Source organism: Stegostoma tigrinum, chromosome 46, assembly GCF_030684315.1.
Source record: "Stegostoma tigrinum isolate sSteTig4 chromosome 46, sSteTig4.hap1, whole genome shotgun sequence".
Lineage (NCBI taxonomy): Eukaryota > Metazoa > Chordata > Chondrichthyes > Orectolobiformes > Stegostomatidae > Stegostoma > Stegostoma tigrinum.
In genome coordinates this window covers 10,164,189-10,189,703 of record NC_081399.1, presented here as the reverse complement: position 1 = coordinate 10,189,703, position 25,515 = coordinate 10,164,189, and the positions used below count along the sequence as shown (strand labels likewise).

General features: G+C 52.1%; 1 protein-coding gene across 1 annotated transcript in view; it reads left to right on the top strand.

Annotated features, from left to right (window-relative positions):
* The window catches only part of LOC125449637 (protein turtle homolog A-like), a 54,241-nt gene that overhangs the window by 16,401 nt on the left and 12,325 nt on the right, over positions 1 to 25,515 (top strand). The window contains exons 6-14 of the mRNA XM_048525490.1: positions 458 to 599; positions 1,450 to 1,595; positions 3,121 to 3,263; positions 10,341 to 10,481; positions 11,367 to 11,483; positions 18,168 to 18,318; positions 21,810 to 21,921; positions 22,418 to 22,593; positions 23,951 to 24,204. Coding sequence (XP_048381447.1) covers positions 458 to 599; positions 1,450 to 1,595; positions 3,121 to 3,263; positions 10,341 to 10,481; positions 11,367 to 11,483; positions 18,168 to 18,318; positions 21,810 to 21,921; positions 22,418 to 22,593; positions 23,951 to 24,204 — 1,382 coding nt within the window. The remainder of the gene's footprint in view (positions 1 to 457; positions 600 to 1,449; positions 1,596 to 3,120; positions 3,264 to 10,340; positions 10,482 to 11,366; positions 11,484 to 18,167; positions 18,319 to 21,809; positions 21,922 to 22,417; positions 22,594 to 23,950; positions 24,205 to 25,515) is intronic.

Below are 25,515 nucleotides of genomic sequence, written 5' to 3'. Positions count from 1 at the left end.
TGAGGGGGGATTCTCATAGAAACCTGTAAAATTCTGACAGGACGAGGCAGGGTCAACACACTAAGGATGTTCCCGATGACTGGGGAGTCCAGAACCAGGGAGTTACAGTCTAAGGATACACGGTAGGCCATTTCAGACTGTAAAGGGGAGAAATGTCTTCACCCAGAGAGTGGGGAGCCTGTGGAATTCTCTGTCACAGAACAGAGCTGAGGCCAAAACCTTGAATGTTTTCAGGAAGGGGTTCGATATAGTTTGTAGGGCTCGAGGGATCAGAGGGCATGGGGAGAAAGTGGGAGCAGGGGACTGTGTTGGATTATCAGTCACAACCATATGGAATGGGCGGAGCAGGTTCGAAGGGCAGAATAGCCTCCTCCTGCTCCAGTTTTCTGTCTGGGCTTTTCTGACCTGCTCGCAGTATGGCACTGACCCCTGACCCTTTTCCTCTTCATGACGTTAGCTCCACCAGTCATTGTACAGCCACCCAGAAATCTGACTGTGAACTATACCCAGGACGCCCTCTTCACATGCCACGCTGAGGCGTACCCGAGCAACCTGAGCTACTCCTGGTACAGGGACGGCATCAATGTTCATCATGACAGGTCTGTTGGCAGGGCATCGATCAACAAGGGATGGGCATGGAGGGAGGGAGGAGGTGTATTGAGGGGAGGTGGCAACGAGACCTGTGCCAGTCCGCTTCAACATCCACAGCTCATTCCCCAACAAAGTGCCCACTCCCTCAGCACTGACCCTCCCACAGTGCGGCGCTCCCTCAGCACTGACCCTCCGACAGTGCCCAGTCCCTCAGCACTGACCCTCCGACAGTGCGGCGCTCCCTCAGCACTGACCCTCCGACAGCGCCCACTCCCTCAGCACTGACCCTCCAACAGTGCGGCGGTCCCTCAACACTGACCCTCCGACAGTGCCTGCTGCCTCAGCACTGACCCTCCGACAGTGCGGTGCTCCCTCAGCACTGACCCTCCGACAGTGCCCGCTCCCTGGGCACTGACCCTCCGACAGCGCCCACTCCTTCAGCACTGACCCTCCGACAGTGCCCGCTCCCTCAGCACTGACCCTCCGACAGTGCGGTGCTCCCTCAGCACTGACCCTCCGACAGTGCCCGCTCCCTGGGCACTGACCCTCCGACAGCGCCCACTCCTTCAGCACTGACCCTCCGACAGTGCCCGCTCCCTCAGCACTGACCCTCCGACAGTGCGGTGCTCCCTCAGCACTGACCCTCCGACAGTGCCCGCTCCCTGGGCACTGACCCTCCGACAGCGCCCACTCCTTCAGCACTGACCCTCCGACAGTGCAGCGCTCCCTCAGCACTGACCCTCCTGTGATGGTGACCCTCGCTGTGAATTGGGTAACGTGGCTGTGTGTTGGCTCAGTTAGGGGTATCTAATGCAACGTGTGTTTGGCTTCTCCTCCCCTGTCTCCTTCTCTCTCCAGCACGCTCCGTGATCGGGTGTCTGTGCTGACAGACGGAAGCCTCTTGGTTAAAGATACAGTCCCTGGGGACTCTGGACGTTACACTTGCATTCCCATCAATGGGCTGAACCCTCCCACTGAAGCCACGGCCTCCCTGTGCATCCTCCGTAAGTACACCTTCAATGTATAGCCTTCAGAATCGAGCCCCTGCCATGGTTGGGTGGGCAATCGGCCCCTCAGTACTAGCCTGCCCCTAGCCCCAAACGCTGTCTGGATCAATCTCCAACCCAACGTCCAATGGCCGGCAGAAGGCTTCTCTCAGTCCAAGGTGATCGCTCCCTCGCCCTGAGATGTTATTACCATGCTTACTACCCATTCCCCGCTCTCTGACTCTTCACCCACGGCCGGGGTTGGGGGGTGGTGTTGGAAATACTGGGCCTTCAGCCTGTCCAAGCCTCTGGGAGTAGTCCGTTTTCTCACAGACATCATCTCTCATTCTTCAAGGTTCGAGGGATAAACAGGCCCATGCCACTCAGCCCTTCCTGTCTGGGCTATCTCACCGCACCAGGGCTCAGTCAGGTGAATGTTTGATTGGACTGTGTTGGCGAGTGAATGAGAGAAACTGCAAAGAGGTGCAGAGAGAGATAGAGAGAGATGGAGGGGTTGGGGGTGGGGGAGAGACAGAGAGCGAGAGAGAGAAGTGCGGGAATATGAGAGAGAGAGAGACAGATGATGGGGAAAGGAGAGAGTGAGAGAAAGAGGTGGCAGAGCGTGAGCGAGGGGAAGAGAAGAAGAGCAAGCAGGAGAGAGAGAGATGCAGAGACATGGAGGGGTCAGGAGAGAGAGAGATGGAGGGGCAGACAGTGAGAGAGAGAGAGAGAGATGATGGGACAGTGAGAGACATAAGTGGGGAGCAATAGAGAGAGATGGAAGGGGAAGGTCAGAGAGTGAGAGAGAGATAGTCGAAGACAGAGGTAGAGATGAAGGGGGAGAAAAGAGACAGTGATAGAGGAGCAGAAAAAGAGAGAGACAGAGATAGAGAGATGGAGGGAAAATGAAATAGATGAAGGGAGAGAGAAAGAGTAACAAAGGAAGAGTGAGAGAGCGTGATGGTGAGAGGCAGTGAGATATAAGAAAGAGAGAGAAAGACTTGGAGGGAGGAAGCCTGAAATGGAGAGAGGGTGAGCAAGAGAGAGGGAAGGAGAGAGAGTGATGGTGAGAGTAAGATGGAAAGAGGGAGAGAGAGAGAGATGGAAGAAGAAAGAGCAAGTGAGCTGGAGGGAGTGTGAGGGAGTGAGAGAGCAAGAAAGGTGGAGCGAGAGAGAGAGAGGAGGTTATGCAAGAGAGAGATTGAGGGAGGGGGAGGGAGATGGAGATCGAGAGAGGGATGAAGGGGAGAGGAAGAGGGAGAGTTGGAGGAGCAGAAAGTGTGTGCGTGTGTGAGAGAGAGATGGAGGGAAAGTGAAATAGAGGGAGGCAGTGAGAGAGAGAGAGAGCGAGCGAGGAAGGCAAAAGAGCAGGGGAGAGCTGAAGGGAGTGTGAGGGAGTGAGATAGCAGAAGTAAAAGAGAGTGAGGGGGAGAGAGAGTGTGGAGTGAGGAAGTGGCCGACTGCAAACTGAGGTGACTCAGGTGCCCAGAGCAATGGTTGGAGCTGCTCATTTGTACCTGTTGCCCCTTTGCTGTGCCCTCAGACCCTGCTTTCACCAGGAGGATGGCTAGGCTGACCGTTCTGCCAGCGGGAATGCCAGGACAGATTCGATGCCCCTGGGTGGCAAACCCCCCCCTCCTCTACGTCAACTGGACAAAGGATGGAGCAGCACTAGATGTCAACAAGGTCAGGAATCCATCACCAGTCAATCAGCAACACCCCCCCCCCCCCACCCCACCCACCCTCTCTCGCTCTCACTGTCTCTCTCGCTCTGTCTCTCTCGCTCTGTCTCTCTCTCTGTCTCTCGCTCTCTGAGTCTCTCGCTCTCGCTCTGTCTCTCTATCTCTCTCCCTCTATATCCCTCACTCACTTTCTCTGGGATCATGTTATAATTTTTTGGGCAAAACAGAATGCATCTGCCATTGCACAAACATCTGGATGAGATAATTCATGTGTGTGTCTCTGTGTGTGTGTGTGTGTGTGTGTGTGTGTGTGTGTGTGTGTGTGTGTGTGTGTGTGTGTGTGAGATAGGGCCTGTGTAAGTGTGTGAATGTGAGTGTGCGTGAGAGAGGGTCTGTATGAGTGTGTGTGAGAGAGAGGGACTGTAAGTGTGTGTGTGAGAGAGGGTCTGTGTGTGTGAGTGTGTGAGCGAGGGTCTGTGTAAGTGTGAGTGTGTGAGCGAGGGTCTGTGTAAGTGTGTGAATGTGAGTAGCGAGTTTTGAGAAGATTTGTAGCTCAGGTTGAGGTTCTGGATGTGAGTTTGCTCGCTGAGCTGGAAGGTTAGTTATGAATGTGAGTGTGTGTGAGAGAGGGTCTGTATGAGTGTGTGTGACTCGTGTGAGAGAGGGACTGTATAAGTGTGAGTGCTTGTTTGAGAGAGAGGGTCTGTGTAAGTGTGAGTGGTTGTGAGAGAGAGGGTCTGTGTAACTGTATGAGTGAGAGAGGGCCTGTGTGAGAGAGAGAGAGAGACAATCTGTGTAAGTGTGTGTGTGTGTGTGTGTGTGTGTGTGTGTGTGTGTGTGCGTGTGTGTGTGTGTGTGTGAGAGAGAGAAAGAGAGGGACTGTGTAAGCGTGAGTGCGTTTGTGAGAGAAAGGAGCTACGTAAGTGTGTGTCTGTACGTATATGTGAGACAGGGACTGTATAAGTGTGAATGTGTGTGAGAGAGAGGGTCTGTGCAAGTGTGTGTGTGTGTGTGTGTGTGTGTGTGTGTGTGTGTGTTTGAGTTTTGTGACTGTGTGTAGGAGTGTTTGTGCGTGAGTGAGTGTGTGATCGTGAGTGTGTTTGAGTATGTGAGCATGAGTGTGAGTGACTGTGTGTGATTGTGTGTGTGTGTGTGTGTGCCTGTGTGAGCATGAGTGTGTGTGTGAGTGTGTGTATATATATGAGCGTGAGTGAGTGCGAGCGAGTGTGTGTGTGTGAGCGAGTGAATGTGCGTGTGTATATGTAAGCATGAGAGAGTGTGTGTGAGTGAGTGTGTGTGAGTGAGTGTGTGAGAGTCTGATTGTGTAGAGTGGTGTGTTCACCCGACAATGCGACATGTACCCACCATCACACTACCCCTGAGGAAGGAGCAGCGCTCCAATAGCTTGCAGTTTCAAACAAACCTGTTGTCCCTTAACCTGGCATCATGTGGTTTTTGGCCCTGCCCACATCTCTCTGTGTCACTCACTCTCTCTCCCTCTCTGTGTGTGTTTCTCTCTCTCCCTTTCTCTGTGCCAGTCTCTCTCTCTGTGTCACTCACTCTCTCTCCCTCTCTGTGTGTGTTTCTCTCTCTCTCTGTGCCAGTCTCTCTCTCTCTCTGTCACGCTCTCCCTCTCTCTCCCTCTCTGTGTGTCACTTGCTCTCTCACTCTGTGTCACTTGCTCTCTCTCCCTCTCTGTGTGTGTTTCTCTCTCTCTCTGTGCCAGTCTCTCTCTCTCTCTCTGTCACGCTCTCCCTCTCTCTCCCTCTCTGTGTGTGTCTCTCTCTCTCCCTTTCTCTGTGCTAGTCTCTCTCTCTGTGTCACTCACTCTCTCTCCCTCTCTGTGTGTGTTTCTCTCTCTCTCTGTGCCAGTCTCTCTCTCTCTCTGTCACGCTCTCCCTCTCTCTCCCTCTCTGTGTGTCACTTGCTCTCTCACTCTGTGTCACTTGCTCTCTCTCCCTCTCTGTGTGTGTTTCTCTCTCTCTCTGTGCCAGTCTCTCTCTCTCTCTCTGTCACGCTCTCCCTCTCTCTCCCTCTCTGTGTGTCACTTGCTCTCTCTCTCTGTGTCACTTGCTCTCTCTCCCTCTCTCTCCCTCTCTCTGTGCCACTCTCTCTCTCTCCCTCTCTGTGTGTGTGTCTCTCCCTCTCCCTCTCTCTGTACCACTCTCTCTCTCTCCCTCTGTGTGTGTGTGTCTCTCTCCCTCTCTCTGTGCCACTCTCTCTCTCTCCCCCTCTGTGTGTGTGTGTCTCTCTCTTCCTCTATCTGTACCACTCTCTCTCTCTCCCTCTGTGTGTGTGTGTCTCTCTCCCTCTCTCTGTGCCACTCTCTCTCTCTCCCCCTCTGTGTGTGTGTGTCTCTCTCTTCCTCTATCTGTGCCACTCTCTCTCTCTCCCTCTGTGTGTGTGTGTCTCTCTCTCCCTCTCTCTGTGCCACTCTCTCTCTCCCTCTCTGTGTGTGTCTCTCTCTCTCCCTTTCTCTGTGCCAGTCTCTCTCTCTGTGTCACGCACTCTCTCTCCCTCTCTGTGTGTGTCTCTCTCTCCCTCTCTCTGTGCCACTCTCTCTCTCTCTGTGTCACGCTCTCTCTCTCTGTCATTCTTTCTCTCTCCCGCTCGCGCTCTCTGTGCCACTCTCTCTCTGCGTCGCTGTCTCTCTCTCTGTGTCACTCTCTCTCTCTGTGTCACTCTCTCTCCCTCTTTCTCTCTGCGTCAGTCTCTCTCTCTGTGTCACTCGCTCTCTCTCTCTCTCTCTGTCTCTGTCATTCTCTCTCTCCTGCTCGCGCTCTCTGTGCCACTCTCTCTCTGCGTCGCTGTCTCTCTCTCTGTCACTCTCTCTCTCTGTGCCACTCTCTCTCCCTCTTTCTCTCTGTGTCACTCTCACTCTCTGTGTCACTCGCTCTCTCTCTCTCTCTCTCTCTCTGTCATTCTCTCTCTCTCCCGCTCGTGCTCTCTGTGGCACTCTCTCTCTGTGTCGCTGTCTCTCTCTCTCTGTCACTCTCTCTCTCTGTGTCACTCTCTCTCGCTCTTTCTCTCTGTGTCACTCTCTCTCTGTGTCATTCTCTCTCTCTCTCCGTGTCATTCTCTCTCTCTCCCACTCTCTCTCTCTGTGCCACTCTCTCTCTGCGTCACTCTCTCTCTCTCTGTCACTCTCTCTCTCTCCCTTTCTCTCTCTGTGTCACTCTCTCTCTCTCTCCCTCTCTCTCTCTCTGAGTCACTCTCTCTCCCTCTTTCTCTCTGTGTCACTCTCTCTCTCTGTGTCATTCTCTCTCTCTCTGTGTCACTCTCTCGCTCTGTATCACTCGCTCTCTCTCTCTGTGTCATTCTCTCTCTCTCCCGCTCTCTCTCTCTCTGCGTCACTCTCTCTCTCTACATCACTCTCTCTCTCTCTCCGTGTCACTCTCTCTCTCTGTGTCACTCTCTCTCTCTCTCTCCCTCTCTCTGTGTGTGTCTCTCTCTCCCTCTCTCTGTGTCACTCTCTCTCTCTATGTCACTCTCTGTCTCTCTCTCTGTCACTCTTTCTCTCTCCCTCACTCTCTCTCTTTTTATCTCTCTGTGCCACTCTCTCTCCCTCTCTCTCTCTCTCTGTGTCACTGTCTCTCTCTGTGCCACTCTCTCTCTGTGTCATGCTCTCTCTCTCTCTGTGTCACTCTCTCTCTCTGCGTCATGCTCTCTCTCCATGTCACTCGCTCTCTCTCTGTCACTCGCTCTCTCTCTCGCTCTCTCTGTGCCACTCTCTCTCTGTGTCGCTGTCTCTCTCTCTGTCACTCTCTCTCTCTCCCTCTCTCTCTCCCTCTGTGTCACTCTCTCTCTCTCTCTCTCTGTCATTCTCTCTCTCTCCCGCTCGCGCTCTCTGTGCCACTCTCTCTCTCTGTCGCTGTCTCTCTCTCTCTGTCACTCTCTCTCTCTGTGTCACTCTCTCTCGCTCTTTCGCACTGTGTCACTCTCTCTCTGTGTCATTCTCTCTCTCTCTGTGTCACTCTCTCTCTCTGTGTCACTCTCTCTCTCTGTGTCACTCGCTCTCTCTCTCTGTGTCATTCTCTCTCTCTCCCGCTCTCTCTCTCTATGCCACTCTCTCTCTCTACGTCACTCTCTCTCTCTCTCTGTGTCACACTCTCTCTCTCTGTGTCACTCTCTCTCCCTCTCTGTGCCACTCTCTCTCTGTGTCACTCTCTCTCTCTCTGTGTCACACTCTCTCTCTCTGTGTCACTCTCTCTCTCTCTCTGTGTCACTCTCTCTTTCTCTCCCTTTCTCTCTCTGTGTCATTCTCTCTCTCTCTTCCTCTCTCTCTCTCGAGTCACTCTCTCTCCCTCTTTCTCTCTGTGTCACTCTCTCTCTCTGTGTCATTCTCTCTCTCTCTGTGTCACTCTCTCACTCTGTATCACTCGCTCTCTCTCTCTGTGTCATTCTCTCTCTCTCTGTGTCACTCTCTCACTCTGTATCACTCGCTCTCTCTCTCTGTGCCACTCTCTCTCTGTGTCACTCTCTCTTTCTGCGTTATGCTCTCTCTCTGTGTCACTCGCTCTCTCTCTCTCTCTGTCACTCGCTCTCTCTCTCGCCCTCTCTGTGCCACTCTCTCTCTGTGTCGCTGTCTCTCTCTCTGTCACTCTCTCTCTCTCTGTGTCACTCTCTCTCTCCCTCTGTGTCACTCTCTCTCTCTCTCTCTGTGTCATTTTCTCTCTCCCACTCTCTCTCTGTGTCGCTGTCTCTCTCTCTCTCTCTCTCTGTGTCACTCTCACTCTCTCTGTCTCTCTCTCTCCCTCTCTCTCTTTCTGTTTCACTCTGTCTGTCTCTCTCTCTCTCTCTCTGTTTCACTCTGTCCCTCTCTCTCTCTGTCTCTCTCTGTCACTCTCGCTCTCTCTGTCTTTCTCTCTCCCTCTCTCTCTCTCTCTGTTTCACTCTGTCCCTCTCTCTCTCTCTCTATCTCTCTGTCTGTCTCTCTCTCTCTCTGTCACTCTCTCTCCCTCTCTCTCTCTCTGCCCCTCTCTTTCCCTCTCTCTCTCTCTCTCGCTGACTCTCTTACTTTCTGTTCTGCTGTCTGTCTCTCCTCACCTCTCTGTCTCATTCTTCCTTTGTCTCGCTGCCTCTCTCTGTCTCTCACTCTCTCTCTCTGACCACTGGCTGGTCTCTCTCTGTCTCTGAGTGTTTCTCTCTGTCTCTCTATCTCTCTGACCCTCTCTCTGTCTCTCTCTTTGTCTCTCTTGCTCTCTTTCTTCGCCCCCTTTCTCTCCAACCCTCTCTCTAACCCTCTCTCTGTCTGTCTCTCTCTGTCTCTCTCTCTCTCCCCATTCTCTCCATCCTTCTCTCTCTAACCCTCTCTCAGTCTATGCGTCTCTCTCTGTCTCTCTCCTTCTCTCCCCCTCTACCCCACTCTCTCTCTACCCACCTCTTTTTCTATCCCCACTCTCTCCATCACCTCTCTCTCCCCGACTCTCTCCGTCTCCCTCTCTATCCCTCTCCCCGCCCACCCTCCCACTCTCCCTTTAACCCTCTCTCCGTGTCTCTCCCCACTCCACCCTCTCTCCATCCAACCATCTCTTTCTCCGTTCCTCCCACTATCTCTCCCACCCTCTGCGTCCCTCTCTCCCTCTAACTCCCTCTCTCTGTCTGTCTCTATCTCTCCCTCTCCCTCCCACTCTCCCATCTCTCTCTCCCTCTAACCCTCTCTCTGTCTCTGTGTCTCCTCCTCAGCCCCTCTCTCTGTCACTGTCTCTTTCTCTCTCTCTCTCCCCTCTCTCTCTCTCTAAGTCCCCTCCTCCCCTCCCCCTCTGTCCCTGTCTCCCTCTAACCCTCTCTCTGTCTCTGTGTCTCACCCCCCCCACCCCTCTCTATCTCCGCCCCTCTCTCCCTCTAACCCGCTCTCTCTCTCTGTCCCACTCGCTGGTCTCTCTCTGTCTCTGTGAGTTTCTCTCTCTCTCTCTGTCTCTCTATCTGTCCCTCCCTCTAACCCTCTCTCTGTGTCTGTCTCTCGCCCTCAGCCCCCCTCTCTCCCTCTAACCCTCTCTCTCTGTCGCTGTGTCTCTCTGTCTCTCTCTAAGCCCTCTCCTACCCCCTCGCTCTGTCCATATCTCCCTTTAACCCTGTCTCTGTGTCTGTGTCTCACCCCGCTCCTTTCTCCGTCCCTCCCTCCCTCTAACCCTCTCTCTCTCACTCTCTCTCCCCCCTCAACCCCTCTCTCTCCGTCCCGCAAACCCTCTCTCTGTCACTATGTCACTCTCGCCCCTCCCCTCCTCTCTCTGTCCCTCTCTCCCTCTAGCCGTCTCACTGTTTCTGTGTGTCTTCCCCTCTCCCTTCTCTCTCTCGGTCCCTCTTGCTCCCTCTAACCCTCTCTCTCTCTCTGTCTCTGTGTCTCTCTCTCAGTCCGTCTCCTCCCCTCCCCTTCTCAGTCTCGTCCCTCTCTCCCTCTAACCCCCTCTCTGTCCCTGTGCCTCTCTCTCCCTCACCTCCCTCCCCCTCTCTGTCTCATCACTCTCTCCCTCTAACCCTCTCTCTGTCACTGTGTGTCTCTCTCTCTATCTCTCCCCCACTCCGTCCCTCTTTGCCTCTAGCCCTCTCTCTGCCTCTGTGTCTCTCCCCCTCCCCTCTCTGTCTCTCTCTCTCCATCCCTCTCGCTCCCTCTCCCCCACTCCTTCCCTCTAACCTTCTCTCTGTCTCTGTGTCCCTCTCACTCCCTCTCCCCCCCTCGCCCCCTCTCCATCCATCTGTCCCTCTACCCCACCTTTCTGTTTCTGTATCTCTCCCTCTCCCCCACCTCCGTCCCTCTCTCCCTCTAACCCTCGCTCTGTGTGTTTCTCTGTGTGTCCCTCTCTTGCCCCCTAACTTCTCCATCCATCTCTCCCTCTAACCCCCTCTCTGTCTCTCTCTCTCTGCGCCCCCCTCTCTCTCCGTCCCTCTCTCCCTCTCTCAGTCTCTGTGTCTGTCTCTCCCCCCAACCCTCTCTCTGTCTCTGTGTGTCTCTCTCTCCCCCTCCCCTCTCTCTCCGTCCCTCTCTCCCTCTAATCCCCTCTCTGTCTCTCCGTCTCTGTGTCTCTCCTTGTGCGGCCCTCCCTTCTATCTCCCTCTAACCCTCTCTCTGTCTCTCCTGCAGGTTCCGGGTTGGTCCCTGGACAGTGCTGGAATGATAGTGATCTCGATGGGGAATGATGATGCAATTGGAGAGTATTCCTGCACTCCATACAACAGCTACGGGACCCTGGGGGCATCAGACCCCACCAACGTCATTTTAAAGGTGTCTCTGACCTCAGCGACTGAGCCCTGTTCTCTGAGCTCACCCTCGTCTTCTCTCTCTCTCCCTGGAGACCAGCAGCAACGTCATCTCCACTGATTCTGACCACCACACCAGGAAATTCACCCTTGGGGTGCATCTCTGTTTCTGGCTTTCTGCCTCTCCCTATCTCTCTCTCGTTCTCTCACTCTCTCTCTCTCGTTCTCTCACTCCCTCTCTCTCTCTTTCTCTCTCTCTCTAGTTTATATTCTCTGTCTTTCTTTCACCCTTTCATTCTGTTCTCGCTTTTCTCTCTCTCTTTCTTTCTCTGTCGTCTATTCTCTCTCTGTCCCCCTCTCTCTCCCTCTTCTGATTCTATCTCTATCTGTGTCTCTCCCCTTCTGTCTCTCTATCTCTCAGTCCCCGTCTCTCTCCATCCCTCCCTCTCCCTGTCTCTGACTATCTGTCTGTCTGTCTCTTCTCTCTCTCTCTTTTTGTCCCCTGGCTCTGTCTGTCTCTCCCTCTTTTCCTGCCTGTCTCTGTCTCTCCCTTTCTGTCTCCATCTCGCTGTTTCTGCCTGTCTGTGTCCTTCTCTCTATCTCTCCCCGTCTCTCCATCTGCCCTATCCTCTCTCTCTCTCCCTCTCTCTCTGCCTGTCTCTATCTCTCTGTCTCTCTCTCTCTCTCTCTCTCTCTCTCTATTCCTCTGTCTCTGTCGGCCTCTATCTCTCTTGCCCCCTGCCTCTCTATCTCTGGCTGCCTGTCTTTCTCTCTCTCTCCCTTTCTATCCCCCCGGTTCCTCCCCACCTCTCCCTGTCTCCCCATCTGCAACCCGGTCTCTCTCTCTCTCTCTCTTTCTCTGTCCCAGACCCTGCTTATGATGCTCTCTGAAGCTGTGTTTTGTTTCTAGGACCCACCCAGGTTCCTAACAAAGCCTGCCCCCAATTACCATCAGGAACTGGGCCAGGAACTCAGCATCAACTGCTCTGCCACTGGGGACCCGGAGGCCAGGATCAGCTGGAGCAAGGTAGGGGTGGGGCGAGAGATGGAGTGAGGGGGTGGTGGCAGGGGTATGTGCAGGGTTGAGGGTTCACAGAGAAGATGGAGGGATGGGGAGAGAGGAGGAAGGGAGAGGGAGAGAGGGGATGGGTGAGAGCGAGGAAGAGGGAGATGTGAGGCAGAGGGAGGCGGGCAGATGTCCCAATGTATACAAGAGAAAGTAGCAGTCAGAGAGTCATGGAAACAGACCCTTCAGTCCAACCTGTCTAGATATCCTACATAAATCTAGTCCCATTTGCCAGCATTTGGCCCATGTCCCTCTAAACCCTTCCTATCCATGTCCCCATCCAGAAGCCTTTTAAATGCTGTAACTGAACCAGCCCCCACCACTTCCTCTGGCAGCTCATTCCGTACACACACCACCCTCTGTCTGAACATGATGACCCCAAGTCCCTTCTAAATCTTCCCCTCGCACCTTAAACCTATGTCCCTCTAGATTTGGACTCCCCCACCCTGGGCAACAGATTTTCATTATTCACACTGTCCATATCCCTCATGACTTTATCAACAAGTCCCTGTGTATATTGTACAGAACAGCATATCCTGGGTATATTACAGGGAATAGCAGTCTCTGTGTATATTATAGAGAATAGCATATCCTGCGTATATTATAGAGAATAACATTCCCTGGGCATGTTATAGAGAAAAGCAGTCCCTGTGTGTATTATAGAGAATAGCAGTCCCTGTATATAATATAGAGAATAGCAGTCCCTGTTTATATTACAGAGAATAGCAGGCCCTGAGTATATTAAAACAATAGCAGCCACTCTCGATACTATAGAGAACAGCATATTCTGTGCATATTATAGAGATTAGCAGTCACTGTGTATATTACGAGAATAGCAGTCCCTGTGTATATCAGAGAGAATAGCAGTCCCTGTGTATGTTACATAGATTAGCAGTCTCTGTGTATGTTACAGAGTACAGCAGTCCCTCTGTATATCATAGAGAATAGTAGCTCCTGCTTATATCATAGAGAATAGCAGCCCCTGTGTTATATTATAGAGAACAGCGTATCCTGTGTATATTGCAGAGAAGAGCAGTCCCTGTGTGTATTGTGGAGAATAGCAGACCATGCAGATATTATCAAGAATGTTAGTCTCTGTGGAAATCAAAGAAAATAGTAGTTCCTGCATATATTATAGAGGATAGCAGTCCCTGTGTGCAATATGGAGAACAGCAGCCCCTGTGTACATTATACAGAACAGCATATCCTGTGCATATTAAAGAGAATTGCAGCCCCTCTCTATATTATAGAGATCAGCATATCCTGTGTATATTATAGAAAATAGCAGTCCCTGTGTATATTATAGAGAATATCAGTGCCTGTGTAGATTATAGAGAATAGCAGCCCCTGTAGGTATTACAGAGAATAGCAGTCCCTGTGTAAATTATAGAGATGAGCAGTCCCTGTGTATATTACAGAGAATAGCAGTCCCTGTGTGTATTACAGAGAACAGCTGTCCCTGTGTAAATTGTAGAGAATAGCAGCCCCTGCGTATATTTTAGAGAATAGCAGTCCCTGTGTTTATTACAGAGAATAGCTGTCCCTGTGTATACTATAGAGAATTGCAGTCCCTGTGTACATTACAGAGAATAGCAGTTCCTGTGTATATTATAGAGAATAGCAGTCCCTGTGCACATTATAGAGAATAGCAGTCCCTGTGTACATGAGAGAATATCAGTCCCTGTGTGCATTAGAGAATAACAGTCCCTGTATATATCACAGAAAATAGCAGTCCCTGTGTATATCACAGAGAATAGCAGTTCCTGTGTATATCATAGAGAATAGCAGTCCCTGCGTATATCATAGAGAATAGCAGTCCCTGTGTATTTGACAGAGAACAGCAGTCTCTGTGCATATTATACAGAATAGCAGCCCCTGTGTCTATTATAGAGAATAGCAGTCCCTGTGTATATTACAGAGAATAGCAGTCTCTGTGTATTATACAGAGAATAGCAATCCCTGTGCGCATTACAGAGAATAGCAGGGCCTGCGTATATTACAGAGAATAGCAATCCCTGTATATATTACAGAGAATAGCAGTGTGTATCAGAGAGAATTGCAGTCCCTGGGTATATTACAGAGATGAGCAGTACCTGTGCATATTACAGAGAACAGCAGCCCATGTGTATATTACAGAGAATAGCAGTCCCTGTGTACATTACAAAGAATAGCAGTCCCTGTGTATATTATATAGAACAGCATTTCCTGTGTACATTGTTGAGAACAGCAGTCCCTGTGTATATTATAGAGAATTGCAGTCCCTGTGTATAGTATAGAGAATTGCAGTCCCTGTGTATATTATAGAGAATAGCAGTTCCTGTGAACATTACAAAGAATAGCAATCCCTGTATAGATTGTAGAGAATAGCAGTCACTGTGTATATTATAGAGAATAGCAGTCCCTGTGTATATTGTAGAGATTAGCAGTCCCTGTGTATATTGGAGAGAATAGCAGTCCCTGTATATATTAGAGAGAATAGCAGTCCCTGTGTATATTGGAGAGAATAGCAGTCCTTGTGTATATCATAGGGAATAGCAGTCTCTGTGTATATTACAGAGAATTTCAGTCCCTGTGCGCATTACAGAGAATGACAGTCCGTGTTTATATCACAGAGATTAGCAGTTCCTGTGTATATTATAGAGAATAGCAGTCCCTGTGTACATTGTTGAGAACAGCAGTACCTGCGTATATCATAGAGAATAGCTGTCCCTGTGTATATTACAGAGAATTGCAGTCCCTGTGTATATTGTAGAGAATAGCAGTCCCTGTGTATATTACAGAGAATAGCAGTCCCTGCGTATGTTATTCAGAATAGTAGTCCCTGCATATGTTATTGAGAATAGCTGTCCCTGCGTATATTACAGAGACCAGGAGTCCATGTATATGTTATAGAGAATAGCATCCCCCACGTCTCTTATCGAGAATAGCAGTCCCTGTGTATATTACAGAGACCAGCAGCCCCTGTGTATATTATCGAGAATAGCAGTCCCCGTGTATAACATATAGAACATGAGTCCCTGTGTAAATCTCGAGAATAGCAGTTCCCTGTGCAAATTACAGAGAATACCAGTCCCTGTGTATATTACAGAGAATAGCAGTCTCTGTGTATATTACAAAGAACAGCAGTCCCTGTGTAGATTATAGAGAATAGCAGTCCCTGTGTATATTACTGAGAATAGCAGCCTCTGTGTGTATTATAGAGAATATTATCCCCCGCATCTCTTATCGAGAATTGCAGTCCCTGTATATTACAGAAAATAGCAGTCTCTGTGTATATTACAGAGACCAGCAGCCCATGTGTATATTATAGAGAATAGCAGTCTCTGTGTATAACATACGGAACAGCAGTCCCTATGTAAATCTCGAGAATAGCAGTTCCCTGTGCAAATTACAGAGAATAGCAGTCCCTGTGTATATTATAGAGAATTGCAGTCCCTGTGTACATTACAGAGAAAAGCAGTTCTTGTGTATATTATAGAGAATAGCTGTCCCTGTGCACATTGTAGAGAATAGAAGTCCCTGTGTACATGAGAGAATATCAGTCCCTGTGTATTTCACAGAAAATAGCAGTTCCTGTGTATATCACAGAGAATAGCAGTCCCTGTGTCTAATATAGAGAACAGCAGTCCCTGTGTATGTTATAGAGAATAGCAGCCTCTGTGTATATTATAGAGAGCAGCAGTCCCTGTGTGTATTATAGAGAGTAGCAGTCCCTGTGTATATTATAGAGAATAGCAGTCCCTGTGTATATTACAGGGAATAGCAGTCCCTGTGTATATTATAGAGAATAGCTGTCCCTGTGTATATTATAGAGAGTAGCAGTCCCTGTGTATATTATAGAGAATAGCTGTCCCTGTGTATATTATAGAGAATAGCTGTCCCTGTGTATATTATAGAGAGTAGCAGTCCCTGTGTATAATTTAGAGAATAGCAGTCCCTGCGTATATTATAGAGAATAGCAGTCCCTGCGTATATTATAGAGAATAGCAGCCCCTGTGTATATTACAGAGAATAGCAGTCCCTGTGTATATTATAGAGAATAGCAGTCCCTGTGTATATTATAGAGAATAGCTGTCCCTGTGTGTATTATGGAGAATAGCAGTCCCTGTGTATATTATAGAGAATAGTAGTCCCTGTGTATATTACAGGGAATAGCAGTCCCTGTGTACATTGTGGAGAATTGCTGTCCCTGTGTATATTATAGAGAATAACAGTCCCTGTGTATGGTATAGAGAATAGCAGTTCCTGTGTATATTATAGAGAATAGCTGTCCCTGTGTATATAGAGAATAGCAGTCCCTGTGTATATAGAGAATAGCCGTCCCTGTGTATATTATAGAGAATAGCAGTCCCTGTGTATATTATAGAGAATAGCAGTCCCTGTGTATATTACAGGGAATAGCAGTCCCTGTGTACATTGTGGAGAATAGCAGTCCCTGTGTATATTATAGAGAATAGCAGTCCCTGTGTATATTACAGGGGATAGCAGTCCCTGTGTACATTGTGGAGAATAGCAGTCCCTGTGTACATTGTGGAGAATAGCAGTCCCTTTAGATGTCATTGACTGTGATTGTAAGATTCACTGGGATCGCATGCTCTAAGATGAGCTTTGCTATTTCCAGAGTGATACCAAATGTCAATTTTTTAAAAAAGTAGACTCTGTACCGGAGTTTGCCTGACATTCAGAGCAAAGTTGGCAGAAACTGGGCGACTGCTCTCTGTACTGAAGAAGAATTATTGCAACTAAATTGTTTCTCACTCCAAATAAACAGGCATAGACCATTGTTGTATGATTCTGTGAACTGAAATTTCATTCCGTCTTCCTTACACACATACACACACGTTGCACACACGCACACACGCACATCCATACATTTACCTACTCGCACTCACATGCACATTCACACACATTTGCGCACTCGCTCGCACACTCCCATGCACATGCATACTCCCACGCCCACTCACATGCACACACACACTCGCGCATGCACACTCACACTCGTACACACACGGTGGAGAGTCTGTTTGATAGACTTCCCGTTTCCGATGTTGGGATGGTTCTACATCAGCCAGCCAGACCCTTCTGGATCAGTTATTGTTCTCTGGATTCTTCTGCCAGTTTTCAAGAGACACACAGAGTGGATGATCCACTTTTAAAATGTGCCTGATTCCTCAATCCACAAATCGCATTTCACTGCAAATTGCTGCAGGTAAGATAGCTGATCATTCTTCCGTTTTAAACAGGAGTTTTATGACGACAGCTTTTGGCTGAGAGAATGAATGCACACAGTAAGTTTGCAGATGGCAGTGAGATTGGTGTTATAGTGGACAGCGAAGAAGGTTACCCTCAGAGTACAACAGGACCTTGATCAGATGGGCCAAGGGGCCAAGGAGTGGCAGATGGAGATTAATTTAGATAAATGTGAGGGGCTGCACTTATACACTTAATGGGAAGGTCCTGGGGAGTGTTACTGAACAAAGAGACCTGCGGGGGGGGGGGCAGGTTCATAGCTCCCTGAGAGTGGAGTCACAGGTAGACAGGGCGGTGAGGGAGGTGTTTGGGACACTGGCCTTTATTGGTCAGTGCATTGAGTACAGGGAGCTGGGAGGGTCATGTTGCAGCTGTACATGACATTGGTTAGGGCCACTTCTGGAATACTGTGTGTAATCCCAGTCTCCCTGCTACAGGAAGGATGTTGTGAAACTTGAAAGGGTGGTGCGTGTATGGAATGAGCTGCCAGAGGAAGTGGTGGGGGCTGGTACAGTTACAGCATTTAAAAGGCATCGGGATGGGGACATGGATAGGAAGGGTTTAGAGGGACACGGACCAGATGCTGGCAAATGGGACCAGATTAATTTAGGATATCGGGTCGGCATGGACGAGTTGGACCAAAGGCTCTGTTTCTGTGCTGTACAGCCGAATGAATGTGTCTTTCTCTCTCTCTGTCTCTCTTCTGTCTCTCTCTCGCCCCATCTCTCTCTCTCTCTCCCCCATCCCCCATCTCTGTCTCTGTGTCTCTCTCTCCCCCTCTCTCTGTCTCTGTCTTTCTCTGTGTCTCTGTATCTCATTTCCAGTTCCAACCCGCTCAGTTAGATGAGAACCGATCAGCTTCAGCTGCAAACAGCTCCTGAGCTCCTGCTTTGCCCTGTTCACGTTGGGTATCGAATTGCTCTTTGTGAAATTTTGCCACCATTTGGTAAAGAAGTGTATTTGCAAACACAGTTTTCGTTGAGGGTTTTCAAAGACCCAAAAATTCTGTAAAAAAAAAACAAGCGACAGGAAGAGGGAAGGAAGGTTATTGATAGAGAAAGAGAGAGAGAAGGGGCCAGACAAACAGAGAGTGACAGAAACAAAGGGGACAACGAGACCAAGGCAGAGATAGAATGGGAAGCACCAGGAGATCGCGACAGGGAGAGCGAGAGAGGTTAGGAGGATAACGGAGAGAAACTAATAGACACACAATGAGAGATAGTCTGCACGAGGAGAGAGACAACGGAAGAATGAGAGTGAGACAGAGAGAATGAGATAGAGGGGGGAGATAGAGGAAGGGAGAGAGCAAGCAATGCAGTGGAGGAAATGGGAAAGGAACAACAGCCGGAGAAGGGGCTCGTCTTTGTAATCAGGCTGCTCCTCAATTTTTCCCAGGAGGACACCAATTCCCCGGGACAGTTCCAGGTCCTTGAGGATGGGACACTGTTCTTCCGGAGCGTCAGGAAGGATCACCATGGAACGTGGACTTGCAAGGCATCGGATAATCTCACTGAGATCACAGCCAGCACCATGGTGTGGGTGACAGGTGAGACTCCCCATCTCACTGTGTCACTCAGTAAAGGTGATCCCTCAGTGGGAGGGGGCACTGAAGGCTGGGGGGAGCGAGGAGCTGAGGGAGTTTCACAGGCTGGGGGCCAAAGGGGGTGAGGGTGTCCCACAGTTTGGAGGAGGTGAGGGGCTCCCACAGTTTGTGGGGGAGTGAGGAGGTGAGGGGGTCCAAGAGTTTGGAGGAGGTGATGGGGTCCCACAGTTTGGGGGGAGTGAGGAGGTGAGGGGGTTCCCACAGTTTAGGGGAAGGTGAGGAGGTGAGGAGGGGTCCCACAGTTTGGGAGGAGTGAGGACGTGATGGGGTCCCACAGTTTAGGGGGAGTGAGGAGGTGAGGGGCTCCCATAGTTTGGTGGGGAATGAGGAGGTGAGGGGGGTCCAACAGTTTGGGGGATTGAGGAGGTGAGGGGGGGGGTCGCACAGTTTGGGGGGAGTGAGGAGGTGAGGGGGTCCCATAGTTTGGGGGGGAGTGAGGAGGTGAGGGGGACCCACAGTTTGGGGGGAGTGAGGAGCTGAGGGGGTCCCACAGTTTAGGGGGAGTGAGGAGGTGATGGGGTCCCACAGGTTGGGGGAAGTGAGGAGGTTAGAGGGGTCCCAGAGTTTGCGGGGAGTGAGGAGGTGAGGGGGTCCCACAGTTTGAGGGGGGAATGAGGAGGTGAGGGGGTCCCATAGTTTGGGGGGAGTGAGGAGGTGAAGGGGTCCCACAGTTTAGGGGGAGTGAGGAGGTGAGGAGGGGTCCCACAGTTTGGAGAGAGTGAGGAGGTGAGGGGGTGTCCCACAGTTTGGAGGGAGTGAGGGGGTGATGGGGGTTCCCACAGTTTGGGGGAAGTGAGGGGATGAGAGGGTGTCCCACAGTTTGGGGGAAAGTGAGGAGGTGAGGGGGTGTTCCCACAGTTTGGGTGGAGTGAGGAGGTGAGGGGTCCAACAGTTTGGGGGGAGTGAGGAGGTGAGGGGGTCCCACAGTTTAGGGGGAGTGAGGAGATGAGGAGGGGGTCGCACAGTTTAGGGGGAATGAGGAGGTGAGGGGGTGTCCCACAGTTTGGAGAGAGTGAGGGGGTGATGGGGTCCCACAGTTTGGGGGGAGTGAGGAGGTGAGGGGGGAGTGAGGGGGCGAGGGGGTGTCCCACAGTTTCGGGGAGGTGAGGAGGGGGTCCCATAGTTTGGGGGAGAATGAGGAGGTGAGGGGGACCCACAGTTTGGGGGGACGTGAGGAGCTGAGGGGATCCCACAGTTTAGGGGGTGTGAGGAGGTGATGGGGTCCCACAGGTTGGGGGGAGTGAGGAGGTGAGGGGGTCCCACAGTTTGAGGGGGGAATGAGGAGGTGAGGGGGTCCCACAGTTTGGGGGGAGTGAGGAGGTGAGGGGTCCAACAGTTTGGGGGGAGTGAGAAGGTGAGGGTGTCCCATAGTTTGGGGGGAATGAGGAGGTGAAGGGGTCCCACGGTTTAGGGGGAGTGAGGAGGTGAGGGGGGGGTCCCACAGTTTGGAGAGAGTGAGGGGGTGATGGGGTGCCCCACAGTTTGGAGGGAGTGAGGGGGTGATGGGGGGGTCCCACAGTTTGGGGGAAGTGAGGGGATGAGAGGGTGTCCCACAGTTTGGGGGAAAGTGAGGAGGTGACGGGGTGTTCCCACAGTTTGGGTGGAGTGAGGAGGGGGTCCCACAGTTTGGGGGGAGTGAGGGGGTGAGAGGGTCTCCCTCAGTTTGGGGGAAGTGAGGAGGTGATGGGGTCCCACAGTTTGGGGGGAGTGAGGAGGTGAGGGGGGAGTGAGGGGGTGAGGGGGGGTCCCACAGTTTCGGGAAGGTGAGGAGGGGGTCCCATAACTTGGGGGGGAATGAGGAGCTGAGGGGGACCCACAGTTTGGGGGGAAGTGAGGAGCTGAGGGGGTCCCACAGTTTAGGGGGAGTGAGGAGGTGATGGGGTCCCACAGTTTGGGGGATGTGAGGGGGCGAGGGGGGTCCCACAGTTTCAGGGAGGTGAGGAGGGGGTCCCACAGTTTCGGGGGAGTGAGGGGGTGAGGGGGTCCCGCAGTTTATGGGGAGTGAGGGGGTGAGGGGGTCCCACAGTTTGGGGGGAGTGAGGGGGTGAGGGGGTCCCACAGTTTTGGGGGGAGTGAGGGTGTGAGGGGGGGTCCCACAGTTTCGGGGGAGTGAGGGTGTGAGGGGGGGTCCCACAGTTTCGGGGGAAGTGAGGGTGTGAGGGGGTCCCACAGTTTAGGGGGAGTGAGGGGGTGAGGGGGTCCCACAGTTTATGGGGAGTGAGGGGGTGAGGGGGTGCCACAGTTTGGGGGGAGTGAGGGGGTGAGGGGGTCCCACAGTTTTGGGGGGAGTGAGGGTGTGAGGGGGGGTCCCACAGTTTCGGCGGAGTGAGGGTGTGAGGGGGGGTCCCACAGTTTCGGGGGAAGTGAGGGTGTGAGGGGGTCCCACAGTTTAGGGGGAGTGAGGGGGTGAGGGGGTCCCACAGTTTTGGGGGGAGTGAGGGGGTGAGGGGGGGTCCCACAGTTTCGGGGGAAGTGAGGGGGTGAGGGGGGGGGGTCCCACAGTTTCGGGGGAGGAGGGTGTGAGGGGGTCCCACAGTTTCGGGGGAGTGAGGGTGTGAGGGGGGGTCCCACAGTTTCGGGGGAAGTGAGGGTGTGAGGGGGTCCCACAGTTTCGGGGGAAGTGAGGGTGTGAGGGGGTCCCACAGTTTTGGGGGAAGTGAGGGGGTGAGGGGGGGTCCCACAGTTTCGGGGGAAGTGAGGGGGTGAGGGGGGGTCCCACAGTTTCGGGGGAAGTGAGGGTGAGGGGGGGTCCCACAGTTTCGGGGGAAGTGAGGGGGTGAGGGGGGGTCCCACAGTTTCGGGGGGAGTGAGGGGGTGAGGGGGTTCCCACAGTTTCGGGGGAAGTGAGGGTGTGAGGGGGTCCCACAGTTTCGGGGGAGTGAGGGGGTGAGAGGGGGTCCCACAGTTTCGGGGGAAGTGAGGGTGTGAGGGGGTCCCACAGTTTAGGGGGAGTGAGGGGGTGAGGGGGTCCCACAGTTTTGGGGGGAGTGAGGGGGTGAGGGGGGGTCCCACAGTTTCGGGGGAAGTGAGGGGGGGGGGTCCCACAGTTTCGGGGGAGGAGGGGGTGAGGGGGGGTCCCACAGTTTCGGGGGAAGTGAGGGTGTGAGGGGGTCCCACAGTTTCGGGGGGAGTGAGGGGGTGAGGGGGGGGTCCCACAGTTTCGGGGGAAGTGAGGGGGTGAGGGGGTCCCACAGTTTTGGGGGGAGTGAGGGGGTGAGTGGGGGTCCCACAGTTTCGGGGGAAGTGAGGGGGTGAGGGGGGGTCCCACAGTTTCGGGGGAAGTGAGGGGGTGAGGGGGGGTCCCACAGTTTTGGGGGGAGTGAGGGGGTGAGGGGGCGTCCCACAGTTTCGGGGGAGGAGGGGGCTCAAGTTTGGGCAGTTGCATCTCCCAAAGGTTTAACCCTGACCTCAGTGACCCTGGTCTGTTGCTGTAGGAACCAGCCCCCACTCTGTCACTAGCCTGAGGGTGAGGCCAGGCGTGTTCGCTGTCAACGTCTCCTGGGAACCCGGCTTCGATGGTGGTCACCCACAGCACTTCACTGTCTGGTAGGACCCTGCCTGCTTGACCCTCCTTCAAATGTCCCCTTCCATGGTGCTACCATGACCCTATCCACAGGCCCATTGCCCCCTTTAGACCCTCCAAAAGTCATGGGGTCCGAGGGTGACCTTTCACCCGCTCCCTTTGCTGTTAAAAGTGTCCATTACAGATTTTGCTTTCTCCCGAAGGGATAGCATTATCTAACTGTGACCCCTTTGACCCCGTAGTGGTAGAGGTCACAGTATGTGAAGCTGACCTTTCACCCCTCTCACGGCGGGGTCACAGTGCGGCACTGACCTTTCAACCCCCAGCAGTGGGGTCGCAGTGTATGTGATACTGACCTTTCACCCCCTGGTGGTCGGGCCACAGTGCGTGTGATACTGACCTTTCACCCCCCTGGCAGTGGGGTCACAGTGTGATACTGACCTTTCACCCCCTGGCGGTGGGGTTACAGTGTGAGTGTGACCCTCTCTCTCTCTCTCTCTCCCTCTCTCTGTCTCTCAGGTTCAGGCAGATATCCCGTGGGTCCCACGACTGGATTATCCGAATGGTTCCAGATGGACACTCCAGCCTGAGTGTGGACCACCTGTGGTCGAACACCGGCTACCAGTTCAGTGTCCTGGCCCAGAGTGATCATGGGAGTGGGCCCTTCAGTCAGATCGTCAATACCCACACCCTCAGTGAGTACCAACCCTCTGCCTCATGTCGATCCCCCTACCTGGGGGCGGTAGGGCGTTGGCAACATCTATATTATACAAAGGACATGAGGAGTTGGCAACGGTATCTGGGCATGTTACATGAGTGGGTGAATATTTGGAATACGATGTTGGAAGGTGGGAATCTGTCACAATTTAGTGAAGCAACAGCGTGGAGGCAGGTCATTTCGATGGAAAGAGATTGCAGAGCCCTGAGGTGCAGAGGGGTCTCGGAATCCTGGTGCAGTGATTGCCTTAATATGGAGCTGCAGGAAGTGGTTCAAAGGCATTGGGAATATATATTGCAAGGGGGATGGAATCTAACATGAAGGATGTCTCACTGCAGTTGCACTGGGAGGGAATTCCTAGAGGCATGGTTCTCCACCCACAATGCAAACAAACAAACATATAGAATTGGTGCCCATACACAAACCCATCCAGATCAAAACCGGAAATGACATTACTCACCATACTGCAGAACAATATCGCTTCATTGGAGGGTCCACTGATGATGTTACCTCAGCACGGAGACGAAACGTCTGAGCAACAACAAGCAAGCTCGACGAGCAAGTCAACACCCTCGCCCACAACAGATCTTTGTCGAAACTTTCAACGCTACGCTGAAAGAAGATTGTAGTCTCACTAAAGACACCGGTGGCCAGCGGTGCGCCCCGGGGATCAGTGCTGGGACCGCTGTGGCCTGCCAATTATACAAAACGGTTTTGGGCGACAATATAAGAAGGGTTTGTGGATGACACTGAGGCTGGTGGCCGAGTGCACAGTGAAGAGGGTTACCTGAGATTACCAGGAGATTTTGATCGGTTGAGTCAGTGGGCTGAAGGGTGGCAGGTGGTGTTCAATCTGGATACCCGCGAGGGGTTACATTTTGGGGAAACAAACGAGGGCAGGAGTAGTGCATTTAATGGTGGGGCCCTGGGTAGAGCAGAGGGACCTCAGGGGTTCAGGTACATGATGCTTTGAAGTTTGTGTCACATGTAGACAGGGGGCTTTAGGAGACGTTGAGCACATTTTCCTTCATTGCTCAGTGTAGGAGTTGGGGATGTCATGTTGAGGATCTCCAGGATGTTGGTGCAGAACGTTTGAACATGTTTTAAGGCCGAGCTAGGCAGATTCTCGATGACCAAGAGCATGGAAGGTTATCGGGGGAATGTGGAATTATGGTTAAAGTCAGGTCAGCCGCGATTGGATTGAATGGGAGAGCAGGGTCTAAAGGGCCGAAGGGTATTAACCTTGTTCCCCCGTTCGTCCACCTCGAGTTTGTGGCTCCATCAAACGTCTAACCCTCTCTCCCCGTTGCCCCTCTCCCGTGTCCCCTACCCAGGTGTTCCCGCGGCGACAGCCGCCCCGCGGCGCCCCCCAGTGCCCAGCGACGGGCCCCGCATCCTGCTACCCCCCCGTGACCTGGTGGTGAATCGGACGGCGCGCGGTGTGGTGCTGCGGTGGAGCGCTCCCCCCTCCCCCTCCCGCCTCCCCCTGGCCTACGTGCTGGAGTACCGCCACGGAGGCGCCTGGGCCGTACTGCACAGCGCGATCCCAGCCCAGGAGGACCAGCTGCTGCTGGCGGGACTTGTCAAGGTGAGGAGTTCGAAGGGTTGTGGGTGGGTGTGGGTGGGGGGAGTGGGGGTGCGGGGATAAGTTGGCGGGGCGGGGTTAGAGAAAGAGGGAAAGGAAGAGAACAAAGAAAATGAGACCGAAGGGAGAGACATAAGAGTTTGGGCGAGAGAGTGAGAGAGAGAAACTCTTGAAGAAAGAGGGAGTGGGAGAGAGAGAAACTCTTGAGGAGAGAGGGAGTGAGAGAAAGAAATTCTTGAGGAAAGAGAGAGTGAGACAAAGAAATTCTAGAGGAAAGAGAGAGTGAGAGAGAAATGCTTGAACAAAGAGAGTGAGTGAGAAAGAAACTCTTGAGGAAAGAGAGAGAGAGAAAGAAATTCTTGAAGAAAGAGAGAGTGAGTGAGAAAGAAACTCTTGAGGAAAGAGAGAGAGAAAGAAATTCTTGAAGAAAGAGAGAGTGAGAGAGAAAGAAACTCTTGAGGAAAGAGAGAGAGAGAAACTCTTGAGGAAAAAGAGAGTGGGAAAGAAAGAAAAACTCTTCAGGAAAGAATGAGAGAGAGCAAACCTCTTGAGGAAAGAGAGTGAGAGAGAGAGGCAAAGATTGAGAAAGAGGAGACAAAGAGAAGGAGAAGGGGATCGCGGGAAAAGAGAAGGTTTAAAGACACAGCGATGACAAACCAAAGGATACCAGATCAGCCTCCCTGCCACTGGATTCAAAATTTAAACATCGAGTGGCCCTCAAAATTGCTCAATTGTTCCTTATCAAACCTGACAAATAACAGATCTCAGATACCAAGTTTATAACTTAAATGAAAGTGAGCAATTTATTGTGGAGAGTACACACCTTTCAGCAGAACACAGATGAACGATCTAATTAATATCTCCAACTGAAGCCCAAACCTCTCACTCGCGCACTCACAGACAGACAGACACAGTGAGGGACAAATTAGAATATAAAGACTTCGTAATTTGTCAGCTCAATGATCTGTTTGCACCCTTTAATATTGGGTAGAGAATAATTCCAATGATTGACAATTGCTGAAATTCTGAAGTCAGCCCCAACACCTTCACACTGCGTTCTAGAGACATTTCCTTATTTCTTACAAACAGGCATTTCTTTTCTCAGAACAAGTCGACAACTCGAGATTAGTGAGAGGGAGAGCGAAATTAGCCTTCCTGCCTGTCAGACCCTGCAGCAAAATTGCCTCCTGCCCCAACATACCGGTTCACAATTTAGTTTCTCTTTCTTTCTCAATGCTCTCTGTGATGGAGCGGTCAGGAACTGCTGTCCCTCCAACCAGCCTGCCATTCCCTGAGAGCAGCAACCTCTCCTGT